The sequence below is a fragment of the Chelonus insularis genome, unplaced genomic scaffold, assembly GCF_013357705.1.
Source record: "Chelonus insularis isolate UGA/USDA-ARS -01 unplaced genomic scaffold, ASM1335770v1 contig_135_pilon, whole genome shotgun sequence".
Classification (NCBI taxonomy): domain Eukaryota; kingdom Metazoa; phylum Arthropoda; class Insecta; order Hymenoptera; family Braconidae; genus Chelonus; species Chelonus insularis.
This window is the reverse complement of record NW_023276376.1, coordinates 2,745,698-2,766,340: the sequence shown is the minus strand read 5'-3', so window position 1 is coordinate 2,766,340 and position 20,643 is coordinate 2,745,698. Positions and strand designations below refer to the sequence as shown.

The following is a 20,643-nucleotide window of genomic DNA, read 5'->3' as shown; positions in this document are numbered from 1 at the left end:
AATTCCTCGTATCAAAGTAAATTGATTTCATCCGAGTGACCTGTATATTGAAGTACAACAAAATAGACGTGACATTTTTTTAAGTAGACTAAGATTTGGTTGGAATTCTTCAATCAAATATCCAATACCTACAAATATTGAAAATGTTCAAAACTAACATAATATAAAGTATTTGCTAAAATCATACAAAACTTATCAGAAAATTTTCTTTTTTTTTCTATCACTATGTTTAATATTGGATGAAGGAACATTGTTATTTGTATTAAAAAATACATCGATATAAGTTTGAAGCTTTAATTAAGATTCTAAAATTTACAATCTGCAAAGTTATTAACCAAAACTGATTTAATAAATTAAAAATATATTCCAATGAATGATGCAATATTTTTTTAAAAAAGTTTAATAAGTTTGAGAGAACAAAGCTATTTTTATCTTGAAACTTCAATAAATTTGGGTGGAAAATTCAGCAATGAAAATAAGCAATGAAGTGTAAATCATTTAAAAGCTTGAAATATAACAAAGATAAAAGTAATAGAATTTTTTCAATAAAAGTTTTAGAAAAAAAGAATGAAAGCTTTTATTTGTACCCTTTTTATCAAGATTTATGAAAAAGTAGTTTAAAAAAAATAATCTTTTATGTATTTGTAAAAGGGAGTAAATTTCAATAAATTCAGAGGATCACTCAACATTTTTATATTGGTATCCTTAACTTTATTTGAGACCTAGACAGGTATGTGTAAGGTTGCTCGATAAATAACATAAAAAGGCCACAACGAAGCCAAACAACTCTTTTTTATTGCCATTCAACGTTCACTCGATTCGTTTTTTATTTTATCAAATTTTCTTTCAAATAGCTCTATATTTAATTTACTGAAAAAAAATTTCTGAAATACCTACATTAAAAGATAAAAATGACATCGCAAAGCATAAAATATTTAAGAGTAATTATGAAGTAAAGTTGGTAGCTTATAAAAAAAATTAAAAACCGGAAAAAATGGCTAACTTTGGTTGGCATAGTTAATTTACATATTTTTACCTTAAAATATAAAAAATGTATTATACTTTCTACATGCAATATTAAATCTTAAATAAGTAGAAAAACGAATTTATATTTTTATAAAATTTTCTGAAACTTAGAATATTAACCAATTAAAAATGTCTGAATGCACAGTAAAAGTTGAATGTAATTATTTTTAGATTCATTATTGTACAAATGTTACATTGTATGAAGTAAAATACACGTGTATGTTCGGCTTGTGGGTCATTTATCTTAATAAAGTTACTCATGTGTTATTGTGCGAATAAAATTTTCAATTATGTTTCAATTTATTTTATCATATTTCAAAGGAAAGAACAAAGATTTAAAACTTTAGTAAATATGGAAACATCAAATTTTGTGTTTATTTATTTTTGCTCTGCAATCACGTAAAATTAAAGTTAAATAGGCGTGATGACCCACAAACATTCTTAAAGGGGTTGTATGGCAGTTTACTGTAAGAACGATTCCAATATTGCAGCTTTAATTTCATTTCATCTAATATTAAAATAATCATATTATTTCTAGGTAAAAATAAACATAAATTTATGGCTGGTAATGATACTTTGAAAGTATACACACACTACTTTACTACTTAATATAGTCAAGACAATTTTCTACCTTCAATTTCATTTTCTAGTTAAAATAAGTCAAAGTTTCTTTTTAGAATTTTATTTTATTTCTCATGCTTTCCAGTTCTAGTCAATCAAAAGATGTCTAGGTTAAAAGAAACTTCTATTATTTCTTTTTATAGAGAAAAACTTTAAATGAATAAACATTGTATTGATTTTAAAAAAATAAAACAATCAGTAATATAACTATTCTATGTTTATAATTAATTCATGTTCACATTTTACAATATTCCTATTAAAAGTGCACTCTAAAAGCAATTGAAACAGTTGTGGTTACTATCATGCATTATTATCTTAATAAACTTTACATAATTAAGTCCTATCCATATATAATTAAAAAAAAGACTCAGCTATAAAATGTTTAATTTAACAGTATTTCATGATAGTAAATGTAAATATTTCAACATCCATTAGTAAAGCTTTGTATCATTATATAAAAATTGGTGATTATTTGAAAAGCTCAGCCAAGATAAACATTAAGCAAAGGTAGAATAGAATTTGTCTTCATGGGTCAATGAAAATATCAACTTCCAATCTTAATACAAGTTTTAGATATCTATTGTCATGACACTACCACTATCTAGTATATCTATCAATCAAATTACCGTGTTTAATTCGAGATATGTGAAATATTTGGATTATTTCGTATGAATTTGTATAGAATATGTTTACACATTCTTTCGATGGCATTGAAATTTTCTATTACGTAAGGATTTGAAGCCATAACACAAAATTGCATAAAATTTATATAAGCGTAATATTTTAATGATTATGGTCGAAGCTCGATATACTGAAAAATGATTTTCATTACTAGCAATAAATATTATGTAACGGATATATGTAAATTTATCTTTAGATAAATAAAGTTTATTTTTATTCAACGAAATAAATATGTGTTTAGTAAATACTAGGGGTAGTTTTAAATCAATTTACAAAATTTTATGAAAAATTGTAATTTTATTTTAGTATTAAAGAGGGTATTTTATATTCACATGATATTTATATATTCAATTTGCAATTTCAGATTAAAATAACATAAAACAATGTAAAATTGCAACTCATAAAACGCATGACCGTAAATAAAATAACGGTCAGAATGATATCTCACAAATGAGATTGAATTAGTTCAAGTTCGTAGAACTAATTATTATAGATGAATTTTCCACATTATTTCATTAATATTCTTTCGATTCAACTTCATCCATTGTATCGAAATCATAAAATTATTGTATCCATCAATTGTTCAAATTTGATTCTTTTAAATATAGATGAAATAAATAGACAATTGATAATTAATCAGTAGACAGTAGAATGTTTATTTAATGATGAAAAATCTAACGATCAATCTAATAATTAATTTAGGAGGCATCCGTGTTCGTATTTGAGAAGCGATCAGTTGAAAAGTTTCACAAACCAAAGCATAAGGAAACTGTAACAGAAATTCTCCGTAGATGTCCAAGAAATCTAGAGGAATTTCGACATCCTAAATTACTTCAGGTGATTTATTTTCTCGTAATTCACAGGATTAAATTCTGTCCTGTAGAGAAGAATGAGAAGATGGAAAATTTAATTGAAAACTAAATCACTTATTAGGTCATCCATTCGGTGACAGAATGTGCGGAAACATTGGCTTTTGCTACTGAACCTGTAATAGCAAGTTTGGCCAACGTTTTAGCTTATAAAGAACAACAATCAGCCCCTGCTGCTAACTCTCATGCTAATTATACGGGAGCACAGTCAAACCTCCAACAGCCGCCAGGTCATCGTCCAATCCTTGTTAAAAAATATGAAATGGTTTCAATGGAAATTAAATATGGCCTACTTCAGGTATGTTTCCTTTATTGATATTTATTGTTTCATTTACTACTTATAATCACTGAGAACTAGTATTTATGCAATTATACAAAATGGTGTAATTATTTACCCAGACAGTTTTGCTTGAATTAATCAAGGTAGTGTTATCTGAAACATTTATTATGTTTTTTTTAAACACTCATACTATTTTTCGTTCTACTCGATTAAATACACCATGTGTGAATTAGTTAGAGGACAATTTTGTTGGTAATAAAGTTGCTGAATTCTAATTAGTAGAGATTCACTAATTCAGTTATTTTCGGTTATTCAGGTGGTCTCAGACATGTAATCAAGAATGAGTAAAACCCTACTAATTAAAATAGAAAATTGCTAAACTAATTTGATGAGCTTTTTAAACTGTCAAATTGATTAAAATGAAATCTGCTGTGTAATTAAATTTTGTTACAAAATTTATTCAATGAAAAATGTATGTTCATTCCTTATGAATTCAATTAAAAATATTTCATAAATTAATAATAAAATATATATTTTGTGTTTCGATGAAAATTATTTTTTGAATTTATTATACACAAACTAGAGTTGATAATCGAGTCATTAAATTTTTTATATTCAGCTTTTATATTAGACTAACAATTTATTCATACTACGAACAAAACTAGTTTGAGTTGAATAAATATTTTATTGTTGTTTTATTCTTTTTTCTTCAATAAAAAAAATTCATAATTTACAAAAAATAATTTGGTATGGTTCTATTTTGCAAATATCAAGTATTGAAAAAAATATTATACTTCAGTGTCAAGTTGATCGCAGAAAAATTATTCATATAAATATTTCAAAATGTAATGCTACCTTCAAACTATACTACTCAAAAACTTTTTACATGAGATACAATCCTTGACATCTTATAAATTATTTTATATGCTGTACTTTCTACTATAAAATGCATTTCTCTATTTCTTTCGCATTTTTTTCATGCATTTATTTGTCATCTAAAGTTTCTCAATACTTGCATTATAGATCATCGAAGCACTCTCTTTTCTTCAATGCAATTGTATGGTCATCCATAAGAATGTATGCCCCAGCAGTATTATTATCACTAAAAAAGGAACATGGAAGTTATGTGGCCTCGAGTTTATAGGTAAATTATGAATTTAGTACTCTCAATATGTTTGAAGTTTTAGTGGAGTTTCTAATAAAAATGATTTATTGTCACTTCACCAGAACGAACTAATACAAATGGCTTGGAACCTATTCATTGTCACGCGTGGACCAATAAAGTGTCAAAAATATGCCAACCAAATCTTGACTATATTGGTAAATAGAATAACATTATACTTTGAATCAAGCAATCAGAGTCAAAATATTTATTCTAACTTAAAACTTGTCATCTTTAGGGAATTCACAAATTTATATACAGTTATGTTTAATTTAATTCTGAAACTCTTGGGTGTGTCTGAAATCAACGCTTATCGAGCCAAACTATTCCGTGGAAATATTGTCTAAAATTCGATTAGCCAATGTCTATCATTTCTAGATTTATTACAAAATTTATTTACTGAAGACAAAAAATTTTTAACTCGAGTTGTTTGACAGTTTGGATGTTTATAATTGTTATAATCTATTCTCAGGTTTATTGTTGATTAAAAATAGTTTAATTCAATTATATATCAGTTGAAATAAAGCATTGATACAGTTTATGCAAAAAATAGTCCTGATTATAAATTCAGATGATTTTTTTTATAATTTACACTTCTTTTCCATGTAACATGTTAATCTGATGTACTAGTTTTTATTCATTTAGTCTATCGTGAATTTGAATTTTTATTACTTTTTCCAAGTTTAGTATAAATTTTTTGAATAAAACACGTAAGCTTCAGTATTATTTGTCTGAATGAAAACAAATCAAATATTTTGTAAAAATAATAAATATTAAAAATTTACCCTGAAAATTTGGGTCAGTGAAACATTGATTATGTAAACAAAATGAAGGAAATGAAAATAATAATCGAAATTTTATAACAAATAGTATAATGTAGTTTCGTTTCTACATTTTCAATGTATGATAAAATATATATTACTAAAAACAATTACAATCAATTTGTGTCAATAAAATAGGATATACAAGAGATATGGAATAAAGAAGTTTTATTTAGAATAAAAATTTCGACTCAGGAAATCAATTTTTCTTATCAACGTGTTGTTGAAAATTTATTCATCGTATTCAATTTAGCTCCGGAAATTCAGCTGACAAAATGCTGCAGCGTTCGAAGTGACATGTTTAGCCTTGGAATGGTGATTGCTGCTATCTACAATGACGGTAGATCTCTAATTCAAGCTAACCACAGTAATTCCGATTACATCAAACAATTAGATAATGTAATAATCACTTTATGGCTGATAAATTTATGTTTTTGATTTATTATTGAAGTTTCAAAATGATGAATAATTACTTTTTAGCTTGACCAAAATGTAGAACATCTTTTACCAAATATTCCTGTAGCTCTACATGAAGCAGTGTCTCGTTTGCTGCAAAAAGATCCTGAGGCAAGACCTATAGCAAAACATCTGTCTCTGATAAAATATTTCAGGTAAAAAAGTAATACTAAGATAGTGTATTACACTTAATTTTTTTTACTACAAAAAAAATATTTCAATTTCTAGTGATCCTTCAGTTCACGCTCTACAATTTCTGGATGTTATCAACATGAAAGACCCGAATCAAAAATCACATTTCTACAGAAATACGCTTAAAGAAGTTCTTCCTTTTATTCCACGGGTAAGAAAAAATTTTTTCTAACTTTCAATACCAATGAAAACGTCTCTAAAATTCCTTTTATAACACGCTTTCTGTTAATGTAATGACAATTCTTTAGAAATTGTGGTATCAACATATCTGGCCTTATCTTGAAATTGAATCCAAATCTCAGGAAGTATTTGCATCAGTACTTCAACCAATGTTATCAATAATTCAACAAAGTAAAACCGAAGATTATGAAAATATCATTCTACCATCTTTTCGAGAGCTTTTCTCAGCACCGAGATCGGTTCAAGGAACTGTTGTTTTACTCGAAAATCTACATGTGGTTTTTGAGAAAACTCCAAGTGATATAGTCAACGGTGAGATGCTTCCGATGCTTTATTCATCTTTCGAAAGTCCTAATATTCAAGTTCAGGTATGTAGACAAGTCAATAGAAATTTTCATTTTACGAGTAATATAATTTAATAATTATTTAAAACCAGTTATTATCAAAGAGGTTTAAATTTTACAACAATACTGTAAATTATAACTATAGCACTAGTACACGGAGGGAATTTTTTCATTAAATGTAAGTGCAAAAATGACAAGCCCAAGTTTCGAAATTTATAAGTAAAAATATTTCTATTCTATAGTAAATTTTGAGTTCGTGTAAGTAAACTTGTGACTTAAAAGGTGTCTTAGTAAAAGAATTAATTACGACAACCCAGAATTCACTGTTGAACAGAAATATTTTTACTTATAAATTGCGAAACGTGGGCTTGTCATTTTTGCACTTACATTTAGTGAAAAAATTCTCTCCGTGTATAGGTTAATTTAAAATTTTGTGCTTCTACCTTTTCAATATCTCTTTAAAGATAAAGGCTTAATTTTACAATAAAATTTAAATTCATGTAAGTACTTAAGTAATGAGATATTAACGGTATCCTCAATTAAATCAAATAATATTTAATATTATTCCAAGCTGAATTAAATAATTTAAACTCCTTAAAATAAACCGATTTGAATAGTATAGTTAAATGTTCAATTATAAAATAATTTTTAAGACTCTTGAAATTTATCCTATCAAAATTGCATTCTAACAAATAAACTTATTAATTTCATTAAACAGGCTGCGGCTTTCGTAGCGGTATCAAAAGTAAGCGATTATATTGATGAAACATCGCTTCGAAATATTGTATTACCTAAACTCATGCACGCATTTGAAGGAAGTACCACAGATTCTAGGATTCTTATGAATTGTCTTTCCCGTATCATAGATCAGTTAGATACTCAACAGATTATTGATGAAGTGTTTCCTCTGTTATGGGAAATTAAACTTCAAGAGCCCGATGCTGTCCTGAAGGTTGTAAGTAAGTGTAATCTATTGATTATATAATCAGTTTTAATTTATTGTTTATTAATTATTTGTTAATGGTCAGTTTCACTTTATAACTTTATAACTAGAAAGTTTTCATGTAATATCAATATTACATTATTATTAATATCATAAAGTGTTAATTAATTGGACTGAAAATTTAATTAAATTTTATGTCAAAGGACAGGAAACTATTATATAAATGAATTGAAATCAGGTAGTATTCAGTTTATATTCTGAAACAAAAAAATACTCTGAATGTTGAAAACGTTATTTTGTTCTTATGAAAACTAATTAAATCTTGATGAATAATGGATAAGAACGAATTTAGGAAACTTTCAGTTTATTTTAGTTTTAAGTTGCAAATGAAGTTTTTTGTAATAATCAATAGTAATGCAGAAAAAAATTATTTAAGATTCAAAAAACATTTTATATGAAAATCAGCAGGTTCAAGAATGTTTAATGTATATTTTTTTTAAATATATCCTTGCCGAGAGCGTTTTTAAACTTTAAAAAAAATTCGGAAGTAAACTGTTCCTTTTTGAGTTTTTATAACAGAAAGAAAAAGTAAAATACTAATTTTTTGATACAAAATTTTCAAATTACAAGTTAGTTTTCAATTACATTTTTATCCATCAAAATGGGACATAAAAAATTTATATAAAAACTAAAATCCAAGAAACTACTAAAAATAATTAGTTTTCAGGAAAGAAGAATAAAATAAATATTTATTTTTCTTTATTCATTAGAGGCATTACTATTCAAATTAAACGATTTTTAAGTGACAAATTTATGAGTGATTTTACATAAAAATGCAATTAAAAACATCAATCAATAAACTTTAGTTTCAAGTATCGATCAAAATGTTATCTCACACAAAACTATTGAAATAATTTCATTCAATTATATTCTAATGAATTATGATTAATATTTTATGAATGATTCTAAAAATAGTTAGTTTTGCTCTATATTTCGTGATGCTATACTGATAACATATGATAAAAAAAGTACTTCATGTATCTAATTCATGATGGATCAATAGTAAAAGCTAGTTTATTAAATGAAAATAGTCTTTTAACCTTTCCTATTATTGTTGAGTTTTCACTAAAGAGAGCAAATCAATTTCTTCTTCATCGATTATTTTTTTCAATCAATATTTGGATATAAATATAATAAACAACGTCATTTGTATATTTAAAGTATTTTTAATATTGAAAATCACCAACTAAAAATATGTTCTTGACATTCAAATTTTTTAGCTCTAAAGTTTTTTATTTTAAAAATAAATACTCTCCTCGTACGTAAATGAATATTTGTTTTTTTTTTATATGATCGTTAAGAATCGAAAATGTAGATTTTACATCGTAAGAAAAATCGAACAGAATAATTTTAAACATTTTTTACTATCTGTACCATAACTGAACCTTCTTTCGTTATTTTATTCATGTGCTATTCAATATTACTAAAAGTTTTTTGAAGTTTTTCTTTCCCAAATATGAGTATAATGATATCTCAATTTTTAATAAATTCTCACAATATATAAATAAAGACTTAAGTTAGTTGAAGATAATTTCTACAAATAATCCTTGTTTCAGACATTTATCGACTCCTTTTGAGTAACAAAAAATATGGACTTTCGATCAACCTGATAGCTACTAAAGTGATGCCCATTCTTCTCCCAGTCACCGTTAATCCGTCCCTGAACCTAGATCAATTCACGGTACTCATGGAGATTCTACAAGATATGTTAAATCGTATCGAAAGAAACCAAGCTAGCAAACTCAAGTTATCCACGTCAAGTCCTGAGAGACATCGACCCTTAAGACACCAATTTAGTACAGAAAATATGCATGCACCTCCGTTTAATATCCCAGGCCTTCGTATTGAACAAAGGAAAACATCTTCTGCTGAAGACATGGTGAGGAAAACTTCTATTGGATCCATGTCTATGACTGCTTCTGCTGAAAACATGAATCGCAAAAATTCTATGACAGGTAAATGAAATAAAAAATTATTATAAACATGCTGGAAAGACTCTTTTAATCATATAAATATAGTAAAACTGAATACAAAAAAGTTCAGTGAGTGCTAAACCATCCAATTGTGTTAGTTCATTCATCCTAAATAAATTTTTGAGCACCATTTATTCCATGAAATAGAATTTAAAAATAAAAACATTTGTGTATTCGAGCAAGTTTTATTTTTCACATGTTATTCAGGTGAAATATTTTACTACGTTTCTTAGTACGTAATGTTACAACAGGAATTTTCATTCATTACACAGGACAGAATTAATCACAGCGATTAGACATTATCAATACTAAAAATAATTTTATGTTAATTACAAGTCATAAAGAAAATTTGACGAAAATAGGGGACTAATTAAAGCCTTCACTTTACCTAGATTAAAAATAATAATTTGAGAAAATCCATTGAGATGTTTTCTAATGTATTATAATTATTTTAATAGAGTATTTTCTACTTATAACATTTTTCTATAAATAAAATGATTAAAGAATTTTATAGCATAAGTGTCAAGCGATTATAAATATCTTCTCATTCAAGCTTACTACAGTAATATATATATATGGTCCTCGAAAGTTTGTAGAATTTAATTAGTGTTATATTATAAGAGAGACCATAGAAGTTCAAGATGATACACAAGCATGAGTTAAAAGGGGGATAAATTGACATATTTACCGAAATATATCTTTGGGTTTAATTAAATAGCAAATATTTCAAAAGATGTCTTTTTTCTACCATATTTCAAATATTCTAAATTCAAAAGTTTGTATTCGTCATCTCAAGTGTTTCATAATTACTGTAGATAAAAGAATTTTTTACTTTTATTGCGATTTTTTATATTTTTCAAATATTTTTTCCAAATATTATTGTCATTTAATTTTAAATTAAAATAGTAATTTAGTACTGGATGTAAACAATTTATTGTTCTAAATATTTCAAAACTTGACTAATTACTGTTAGCAATAATAGAAATAGATGTCGGATAGCTTATTTATGTAAATTTGCTTCATACATCAAGGATGATGAAATTGGATGAGTCATTTACGAGCCATTATTCTAAACAATTACTTATTATTTGAGCTTAATTTAGAAAGCAAGTTAATGATAATAATTTATTTTCAGGTTTACTTGGTGGATGGTGGTTTGGTTCTTCATCTTCAGCAAATGAAGGCGGTTTCCTGAGGGTCACCAGTGCCTTCCCTAGTCGTCGACTCTCCGACAATACCCTTATGACTCCAAAAATTCGCATTGCTCCGTCATGTTCTAGTTCTCCTGGAGGTACTCCTGGTGGTGGGTTGCCTATAAGGCGACACTCCAGTACGGGACCACAAGAACGTCGAGGATCTAATGTCAATCTTTCACCACCCACGGTAATAATTATACATTCATTCATTTTTATAATAAAGTTAATATAAAGATAATTGTAAAATTAGTTATATAATATATTAATAAATATATCTATTAATAGGGCGGGATGCCAACGACGAGTAGCAGTGTGCCATATCTATTGAGTTCCAGTATGACGAGCATTCGTAATTCCCGAAGACCATCAGTTTCATCAACATCCTCCCAACAAGGCACGGGTCTTCTTCAACAATTTGGCACCGGCATGGTAAGACAACTACCCCCCATCTGCCTCAACCTCAATGGGATACCAACACCACCATCACCACAACTACCACAACTACCAATACCACCACTCTCTCCATCAATCCAGCCATTGGGACAGCCTTCCCACTGACCCTTGGTTAAGATGTAAGAATCTCTTTTCTGTTTTTGTTTTTAAATCCTTCACCGTACGTTTTGCGTTCATTTTTATTTCTTACTTCTTTTCTCTACTTTTTTTTCTTCACTTTAAAATTCAGCTGGAGTTCCAAAAACTGAAATTCTTTGATTAACTTTAAATTTTAAAAACATTATTATTTCAATTAAAAGAAGGGAAAGTTATTAAAATAGATAATTTTCTGGGCATTTAACAATAATTTAGAAAGACTGGTTTGTTTAGAAATGAAATTTACTAACAAAGTTTATAAGTTTTCATTCGATAGTAAATTTCAGCTTGAATATTCTATAAATATCTTCCATCGAGAATGTTCCAGTAAAATACTTTAACTCTTAATTTGACATAGGATAAATATTAGTGATATGTACATACTTATCCGGTAACTCATCATATGACACTCGGATTTCTGGTGACAGAAGTGTCACTAATTAGGAAGACAAGACCAATTAGAGGTTGACAATCCATATAGTAAGAGCGATCATATATTACATACAAAACGTCCAACACAATTCAAAACCATTTTCTGACAATTAAATCGTTAAGATTATTCCAAAAAATGCGATAAAAATGTCAATCTATTGAAGTATACTAGAAAAAATTTGAAAAAAATATTTATAATACTTTGTAATCATAGCTATATAACAGAAGCATTTTCTGAAGCTTAAAAAATCACATTAAAAATCAATAAGACTGTTTTAATTTTTGAAACTCCAGTCAAAAAAAACAATCAAAAAGTAAAAACGATAATAAGATTAGCACATTTTTAAGTTGCTTTGTTATAATCCGCGATTATTTATTTGAAAAATCGTTTTAATTTTTCGTTGCAGTGCCAATTCTTCTCCGGTCGTTCTTAAACAAGTGGCTCAGTGGATTTTGCGATGTTGGTGGGTTATTAAACGCGCATATTCATCAATACGCCAATACACATGTTACAACCATCATCTTAAATTCAAGAAACATCCAACACATTGGCATCTGTGCATTAATCCGTTGCAGCATCAACGTGGTAATTGGGATCATTATCATTCGGAGGATGATACTTTGACGAATCAAGTAGCAATCGTTGTCACACTCGACGGATCATCCTCGACGGAGCACATGCGCCCCCAATAACGTTTTAATCATTTTTTCGTCTTGTATATATTTAAATATAATATAAAATACTTAATATTAAATGATCGTTTTTTTACAACTAAATTGAGCAAAATTGAAGCATTAACAGTTTTTATTATAAATGTGTTATTGTATTGCATTCTTTATTTAAATCAATTTTTTATACTATTTACAAAACTATCAGCTATTTTCCGTATTTTTTAACAACAAAGAACCCATAGTCTGAAAACAAGCATCACTTAACATACATTTACATAAAAAGGCCTATGTAAAAAAAGACTAAGTTTTATGTCATAAATGAATTTATACTTTTTATGCTCAATTATAACAACGATTTTTTTTTATAAAGATATGTTGCTGAAGGTAAATAATTTTTTTTTATCAATGAAATATTAATTATAAATTTTTATGAATCTTTTGTTCTCTCAAAGTCACACCAATGAGAATAATCAAAGACCTTCAAGTAAAGAAAGTACCCACAGACCAATATAGAATTTCAAGAAAAATATTATTCTAAAGACTTATAGCCTCGGTGATTAATTTTTAACTCAATATGTATAAACTATACTTAACATATCGTTAATCTCGTTCAAAGATAATTTTTTTTGTTAAACATAGATTTAGTAAAAATATCTAGTATTTACTTGGTAAAGAAGTAAATGATTATACAATGAGACACACAAACAGCCTTAGACATTTTATCAAACGAAGAAGAAAAGAATGTGCATTGTAGACAATTATTTCTTTATTTAAATCTATTCAAAATCATTTAAATTATACTATTTGAAGAGAAAATTTAATTATGATTTTGACTCATGTTGACTTCAACAAATTTAAAATTAATTCTTAAAAGAAATAAAATAAGGACTGATCGGAAACGGCCTGAATTCATCTAGTCTTAATGTCAATTTTTTGTTGACTTTGAATTGCATCAACAATCACTATCTCTTAAGATTTATTTTTATAATAGCGATGATCTCAATCTATGAAGGAAAAAAGTAAATTTCAATATAATGCCGAACGACCGTTGGTCGAGAAAAATCGGTCAATCTTAATTTTTTATAAAAAATGTTATATAAAAAGTCTAAACAGAAAATTAACTATTAAAAATATCAATAATATGAATTTTCACAAATTCAAAAAAATTTATATATAATTTTTGTTTCTACAATTCATTTTTAGAAATTTTTTATTAATACGGTCCTTCTTCTATTTAGTAGGAACAAAAATATGTACCTTCTTTTATTTTGTCTAAATTTAGCTATTAATAGCATGAATTGAAAATTCTAAAAGTAAATAAAAATTATCTTTTTTTGGAATATTCTTTAATATTTTAAAATACGCCGATATATTATTATATAAAGATGAAACTATAATAAAATAATTAATTTAATGCTTTACAAACACTATTTATTATCACTTAGGAATTTGAAGATTTAATATACATAATATATACTTATTTTAGAGATACATGAGATTTTTTTTGTTGTATCTTATAAATGTACTTCTCTTCACTGTGATACACTTGGTTTCACAAAACTTAGGACAAATATTCATAAGATGATAATCAAACAATTAACCGATAAAATTCGAATATCAAAATAGAATAATCGGTGTTGCCGATCATTACGTTGGTTCGAATATAAAGAGAAAGTATCCATCGACGCAATTTGATTTACTGTGTTAACTTTTTAATCTATTTGATGAAATATTTACAATCTAATCCTATCTTATGACATAAGTATTATGAAACTTAAAATTTAGTTAAAGCAAATCGGGTTAATCCTATTAAATCTGATCAAGTTTGGTTGATAACGTACAAATTGTTTTCTGATCAGTCCATTATAATAGAAAAATATTAATTCCAATTATTAACTAATATGGAAAATTAACTATAAATTTCGATACTTTGTCATGCATATTGAAGTAATATTCAGTTTATAAACAGTAATGAACAACTTCACTTGGAAGTTGAGACTAAAAACTTATTCAAAGATTTATCACTATTAGTTAATATTGACTGAATTATTTACACTTCGGATTCATTTATGTTTGTTTGATGTAAAAAATTTCAATTAAATTAACGATTAGATAAATAAATTTAAATTTATTAAATTCAACGCGGAAATAGTTCAATCAATTTAAATAGATCAGAATTTAAACTACTAAATTTCAATTTCTCTTAACGAATTCGATTTAAACTTCCATTACATTCTTAAATTGATTCAAACAGATTTACTTAAATATTGCAATTTTTAAACTTGTGCTCAATGAAAGTGAATCAGCTAAAATAATATACCTACTCCGATCACACTTGACTGTTCGTCGACGAAGTGAACTTGATTTATCTGAAAGATTTTGAAACTGGGTTAATTAAGACTCATTTTGAAATAAATCAAAATAAGTTTAATTAAACTTCATCAAGTCTAAATTTTAACAGTAAAAATGAAAATAAATATAGACATTTAAGAGTGGATCGTAGCCATTACTATTTTTTTAAATTATTGAAAAATGTAACACCTAAAAAATATTAAAAATAAAATAAAATACTTTCTATCGATTAATTATTAATGAAACAGAGATGATATTAAGATAGCAACAAAAACTTATAAGGTCAATAAATCGGCCTTTTTTTTGTACCTGCAATAAGAAACGAATAGAGATTATTTATTTATCTACCACACATATATATCTAATGTAAAAAATGATGAATCATAAATTGGTCAACAATATATCAAAGCAATTTAATTTCCACAGAATCCATAATACGACTTAGTATAAACGTCGATGGAAAAGAAATAATATTTTGAAAAACTATTAAATCAAATATAAAAACAGCAATGTTAAAATATAACATATAATGAGGTGCAGGTCACCAAAAGTTGTTAAATACGATCGTCTCAATAGAAAAATGCTATTACAATTAATGGAAAATTACATATAAGAAAATTATCATCAGTATTTAGAAAATATTTAAACTGAAAATAATAAAACCAAAGAATGATAAAAATTCGTTGTTCGGCGAATTTTAAAAAAAAGGTATATGCTATTAAGATTTCACTCTCTTCTTCGTTGTAAGTTTTAAAATGAAAAAAAAATTATTTATTGCTTCAATTTCTTGATTATGCACAGCTAATAAAGTTTAGAATTGAATGAGAGGAAATAATCTGCATATAAGTACCTAAAAAGCAACTATTGGTATTGTTTATTTGTCACAAACGTTTTCTATAGAAGCATAATTAACCGCAACTTTATTAAATAAATTTTTCATGATTTATGTATTACTTAAACATTTTATGACTACAAAATTAAGTGTCCTTAAAATTTAAGCGAATGATAGATTAACTGATAAAGATAAAACGTTTGGAGACTTAACCAAGGGCTTTAAAAATTTGTATCATCTTATAACATGGTTCGATGACAATTTATTGACAATCAACGACAATCGTACATATTTCAATCGATTTTTTTTAATGACTCAAGTCTTCAAATGTTTGAAAAACCAGAAAAGAAAATGATGGTTGCAAAGATAAAAATCATTTTATTGATTGATGTTACAAATGTAATAAAAAAGTACAATCATTGTTTTGTCCTGAACTTGTGTGTATATTAGGCAACAGATAATCAATAATTTGTGTAAGCTCGTCTTAATATTTTGAAAAATAATTAAAAGAAAAAAAATATACATACATAAATATATATATATATATACATAAAATATAGTGAAGTAAAAAATATCGTAAAGTAAAAAATAAGTAAATATATCCTTCAAAGTAGTTATCTCATAATATTTGGTAGTAAAAATTTCATTCAAAAGTGAATGAGTGCTTCAAATTTCAAAAAACATTTGTTCTAAATTTTTTCTTATCTCCTTTTTTGAAATATTTTCAAAAAAAAAAGATACATTTCATGCATATCCTTTGTGTATTCATATAAAAAAATAAATATTTAATTAAGTGTATAATTAGTAGATTCAAAATTGAAATGAGTTGAATAATTATTTTTTATAAATTAATGTAAAATTATCAATGATAAATATTATGAGACATCTACTTAAAAATTATCAACTAATTTGTTGATTAATGAATAAATAATCTATCTTAATCGAATCTATCAAAAAATTTGTCAGTGCCAATTACATGATTACTCTTCGTCTTTTAACTTGAACATTCAAGAATGATGTTTCAATTCATAGTTGGACGTAGAAAGATGATATTTTCTTGATTGTATGTATAGAATCAAATACTGTTCATGTGTAAAATATATCACTTTCTAAATTGTTGCATTCACTTCAGTAAATTTCGAATCTTTACTCTTTAGTCTAGTCATCTTTCATGTTCTTATATCTTTCTATAGAAAGAAGAAGCATCAATTAAATTTGACATGAAATTTAGAAACAAAAATCAATTTTTAATGAAAATCGTTTCGTAATTAGCACTACAATTATAAAAATATGAATAAAAATGAAAAATCTATTCGAAAGCTGGAAGAAAATTGAATTTAAAAAATTTGATGATTCTTATTATGCATTACAAAAAGTCAATATAAGCCTGTTGGCTGGTATTCATATTAATGCCGTATAATAATGTAAAAACTGCAAGACTGTAGATTTCATAAAGAATGGAAATAAAAAAACAAAAAAAAAAGTAAAAGACATATATGGCAGTAACAAACAATTATAGTTTTTGTGATATTTAAAATTGGCGCATTAATATCACAATAAATGAATGCTATTGTATACACTTACACAAAGATACATATATTTTTAATATGGTTTCCAGCGATTACAAACATATATTTTCAACTGCATTATATTTTAATGATAAACCCAAAACGCACTAGTAACATATGTATTTTCAATTATTGTTATATAATTGAGCCACGAACTCTGAAATGTCTTATCACTATTTCGGAAAATATTAATTCCCTTGACTCTAAATGTAAGAGTCTAAAGGTATATAGATGCAATACAGTAAATGTACGATCTTCAATAAATGTGGGAATATAAGCAATTTTTATTTGTTTCTTTTTATTTATTTTTATTTTCCAATAGAATATTCAAATAAATGATCTATTGTTTCTTGCAAGTATTTATTTCATTATAATTTTAGATTGCACATCACTATTCTCATCTCTTTCTGTAACAATATTTTACTTTTTATCTTTTACACATAAAAGCTTTTCTAATTTAAATATTGGAGCTATATCATTTACATATCGCAGACTAATTTTCCCGCTTTTCAAGCAAATAAAAAATACAGAAGTGCTCCGAAATGAAATTTTTTTGAAACATCTTATATTTTATATACCAGTACACAATCATTTAGTAAAATAATATACACATCACTGAAAGAATTAAAATAAATATACAAATAAGAATTGACGTGTTTTATATCATCTTACACTATTTTTTATTTGTAGAGAAAACTTCTATTTCATAACACAACATCTTGCCCATTTCTTTTATTTATGCTTTCGATTCTTTAGAGATGCCCCCTTGTGTTACAAATGATAATTATCCATTTTCAAATTATCCAATCAGAAAATTTTCAATATGGCATCTCACATGCCAGCCACCATTTTCCAATATGTCCGCTACTCTTTTGAGATAACAGGATTGTTTTCTGTTGTTATTAATGACACAACATCATGCAGTGTTAAATAAATAATAAATAAATTATTTATAAAATAAAAGGATATTTATAATTTATAAGTTAAGTGCAATGTGATTAATTTTATTGTGTTCAATTAAAAATGCAATTTATTTATAATTTTATGAAAAGAATATTGTAAAATAACGTGTATACTGTTTGTAGTACAGTATTTTCTTGAAAAATATTACTATTGTTATATTTCTCTAAATTTCTGAGAAATCTTAAATATTATGATTAGAAATGGCTCAAACGTCACTACTAGAAACAGACGAGCTCTCAAAAAATTTTATAAATGCAATGCGAGTTCTTTTTCGCATTATGGATGATCAGAATACAGGTTTTATTCAATATTCAGATATAGAATTACTATGGCAAGATAATGGAAATGAGGGCTTGTCTAGAGGAATTTTAGAAGCACTGAAAGAAGTTACACCACCAAACGGATTAATATCATTCGATCGATTCTGTGCTGGATTAAAAATATGCTTACTTCGAATAAAAAATGATTTAAAGTTGAATCATCACACTAGCCATACCAATAAACTCTCTACATCCACTTTAATCATGGACAATCAAACTAAAGATCTATGGACTCAATCAAATACTGCTACAATTAGACCAAATAATGCAATTTTGAAACGAACATTTAATAGTAAATCTTTTGGAGCAGATTTACATAAAGATTTCAGTCATGTGCCATTAGATACATCAGATGAAAGACTGGCTGCTGAATCTAAGTTAATTAATGTGCGTGGTCCACCTAAACCTCCAAGGACTAATGTTATGGAAAAAAGATCTATCAAAACTGAAAATAGTTTCGAAAAATTAGACGTAAAGACAGCACAAAATTGGCAATTAGGATTAATGTCTACCGATGATAAGTGTTCAATGAAAGTATCTAAACCGAATTATAACTCTAATTCAAGAACTTTATTAAAAACACAGAAAGCTGTGAGTGATGATAAAGGTATGAATGCTCAAGCAAACCAACTTGAAGTTTCATATAAAAAATCAACTTCAAGAGGAAAAGAAATACGACGTCATACTCTCCAAAATGGTATCGACTATAATATGGTAAGAAAAACTGAGTAAATATTTAAATCACTATTAATAAATTAAATAATAATTTTTCAATATGTGATATTAAATTCAGATTAAAAGAATTAAACAAATAGAACAAGAAAAAGATATTTTATGTCAAGGGCTTGCAGCTGTTGAAAAAGCTAGAGAATGGTATTTAAAACAAATAGCTTCGACTCAAGAAAAAATGAAGCATCTTGGTAGTATGACATCTTATGAGGTAAATATTATTGTAATATCGTAAATTTTTAACGTAATAGCGAGGTGAAACATTTTGAAAAAACATTCTTTGATATATTTTCTACAGGAACAGTGGACTGAAGCACAAGCAGAACGTTTAGAACTTCAACGAGCTCGTGTTTTGGAAGTGAATCGTTATTTGGCAGCTTTAACTACAAGCTGGGAACGGGGTGGACTTCCTCTACATATGAATTTAGCTTTTTTGAATACGTCTAATCCAGTACGGAATAATCAAAATGCTTATTCTCAATTACAGCATCAAAATTATAGATTGACTGAGGTAATTTGTTGTATAATAATATCTATATAAATTTTGCATTCATTTTTATACTCATATCAATATGTAATTCAGGAGTTAAACAAGAAAACCCATAAAATTGCCTTATTAGAAGAAGAAAAAGAAAATCTTATTCGAGAACTGTATAATCGTCAAGCTGGAATGATTCAATCACGTCGATCAACTATGATTCATGAGCAACATGATCAAACATTCATGTAAGAATTTATCTTAATTTTCTAATACTTTAGTTTAAATTTCAATTAGTTGATATTAATTGTTAAAATTTTTTCAGTATTTAATTATAAAGAAATCAAATTTATATAATTAATCGTGGACGCAGACTACATTAACTATGGATCCAAGAATGCTTGAAGATTTATTCACATTTTTTTAATAAAATAAGTTTTCATTTCGAAGAAACTACTTCCTGGTGCTGGTTACGTTTATAGAAAATTGAAATTTTCCAGTATTTCTTCATTAAATGCTATATGAGTCTGTGGTATACTTTCTACGTTCTAGCGTCCATCAAATTATAAAATAAATCAATTGTTATTAAAACAGTATCATACCGTGTGGGTATTGATGTTTAAATTTTTTGGAAAACTTGGAAATAATTAAATTTCACGAAAAATTCACATTTATACATAAAATTTATATCTGTTACCTAATTTGTAATTTTTATATGAAAACAAATATAAATTGAATCTTTATAAATTTTGCCATGAAAACATGTTATAAAAATCAAAAATAAATCATATCAATACTGCAACAATATATTTGAATTTTATATATCAATTTAATTTTTTGTATCGATTATTGATTTGTAGAAATTGTTATATATATAATGACGTTACGCAAACTTACATTAAATC

The 20,643-nt window shown here is 26.3% G+C and overlaps 2 protein-coding genes across 3 annotated transcripts; both read left to right on the top strand.

Annotated features, from left to right (window-relative positions):
• Positions 1–3,030: 3,030 nt before the first annotated feature.
• bma (SCY1-like protein bma) lies at positions 3,031–13,678 on the top strand (the record flags this gene model as incomplete). The annotated part of the gene is made up of 13 exons (XM_035095666.1): positions 3,031–3,165; positions 3,262–3,495; positions 4,501–4,621; positions 4,705–4,797; positions 5,714–5,859; positions 5,941–6,071; positions 6,145–6,259; positions 6,357–6,656; positions 7,351–7,591; positions 9,192–9,590; positions 10,744–10,991; positions 11,090–11,376; positions 12,232–13,678. Coding segments are annotated over 12 exons (2,436 nt in total), but the record flags the coding sequence as incomplete, so codon positions are not given.
• A 4,421-nt stretch (positions 13,679–18,099) lies between these two features.
• On the top strand, positions 18,100–20,420 carry LOC118074571 (suppressor APC domain-containing protein 2). 2 transcript variants are annotated; one of them, XM_035095888.1, is made up of 5 exons: positions 18,100–19,245; positions 19,325–19,471; positions 19,559–19,771; positions 19,844–19,986; positions 20,064–20,420. In XM_035095888.1, exons 1-5 carry the CDS (start codon positions 18,412–18,414, stop codon positions 20,068–20,070), a joined length of 1,344 nt encoding a protein of 447 aa, XP_034951779.1. In that variant the 5' UTR covers positions 18,100–18,411; the 3' UTR covers positions 20,071–20,420. The 2 variants fall into 2 exon arrangements, with proteins under 2 accessions (XP_034951779.1, XP_034951780.1); XM_035095889.1 differs by lacking the exon at positions 20,064–20,420 and having other exon boundaries at positions 19,844–19,990.
• The last annotated feature ends 223 nt before the right edge of the window (positions 20,421–20,643 follow it).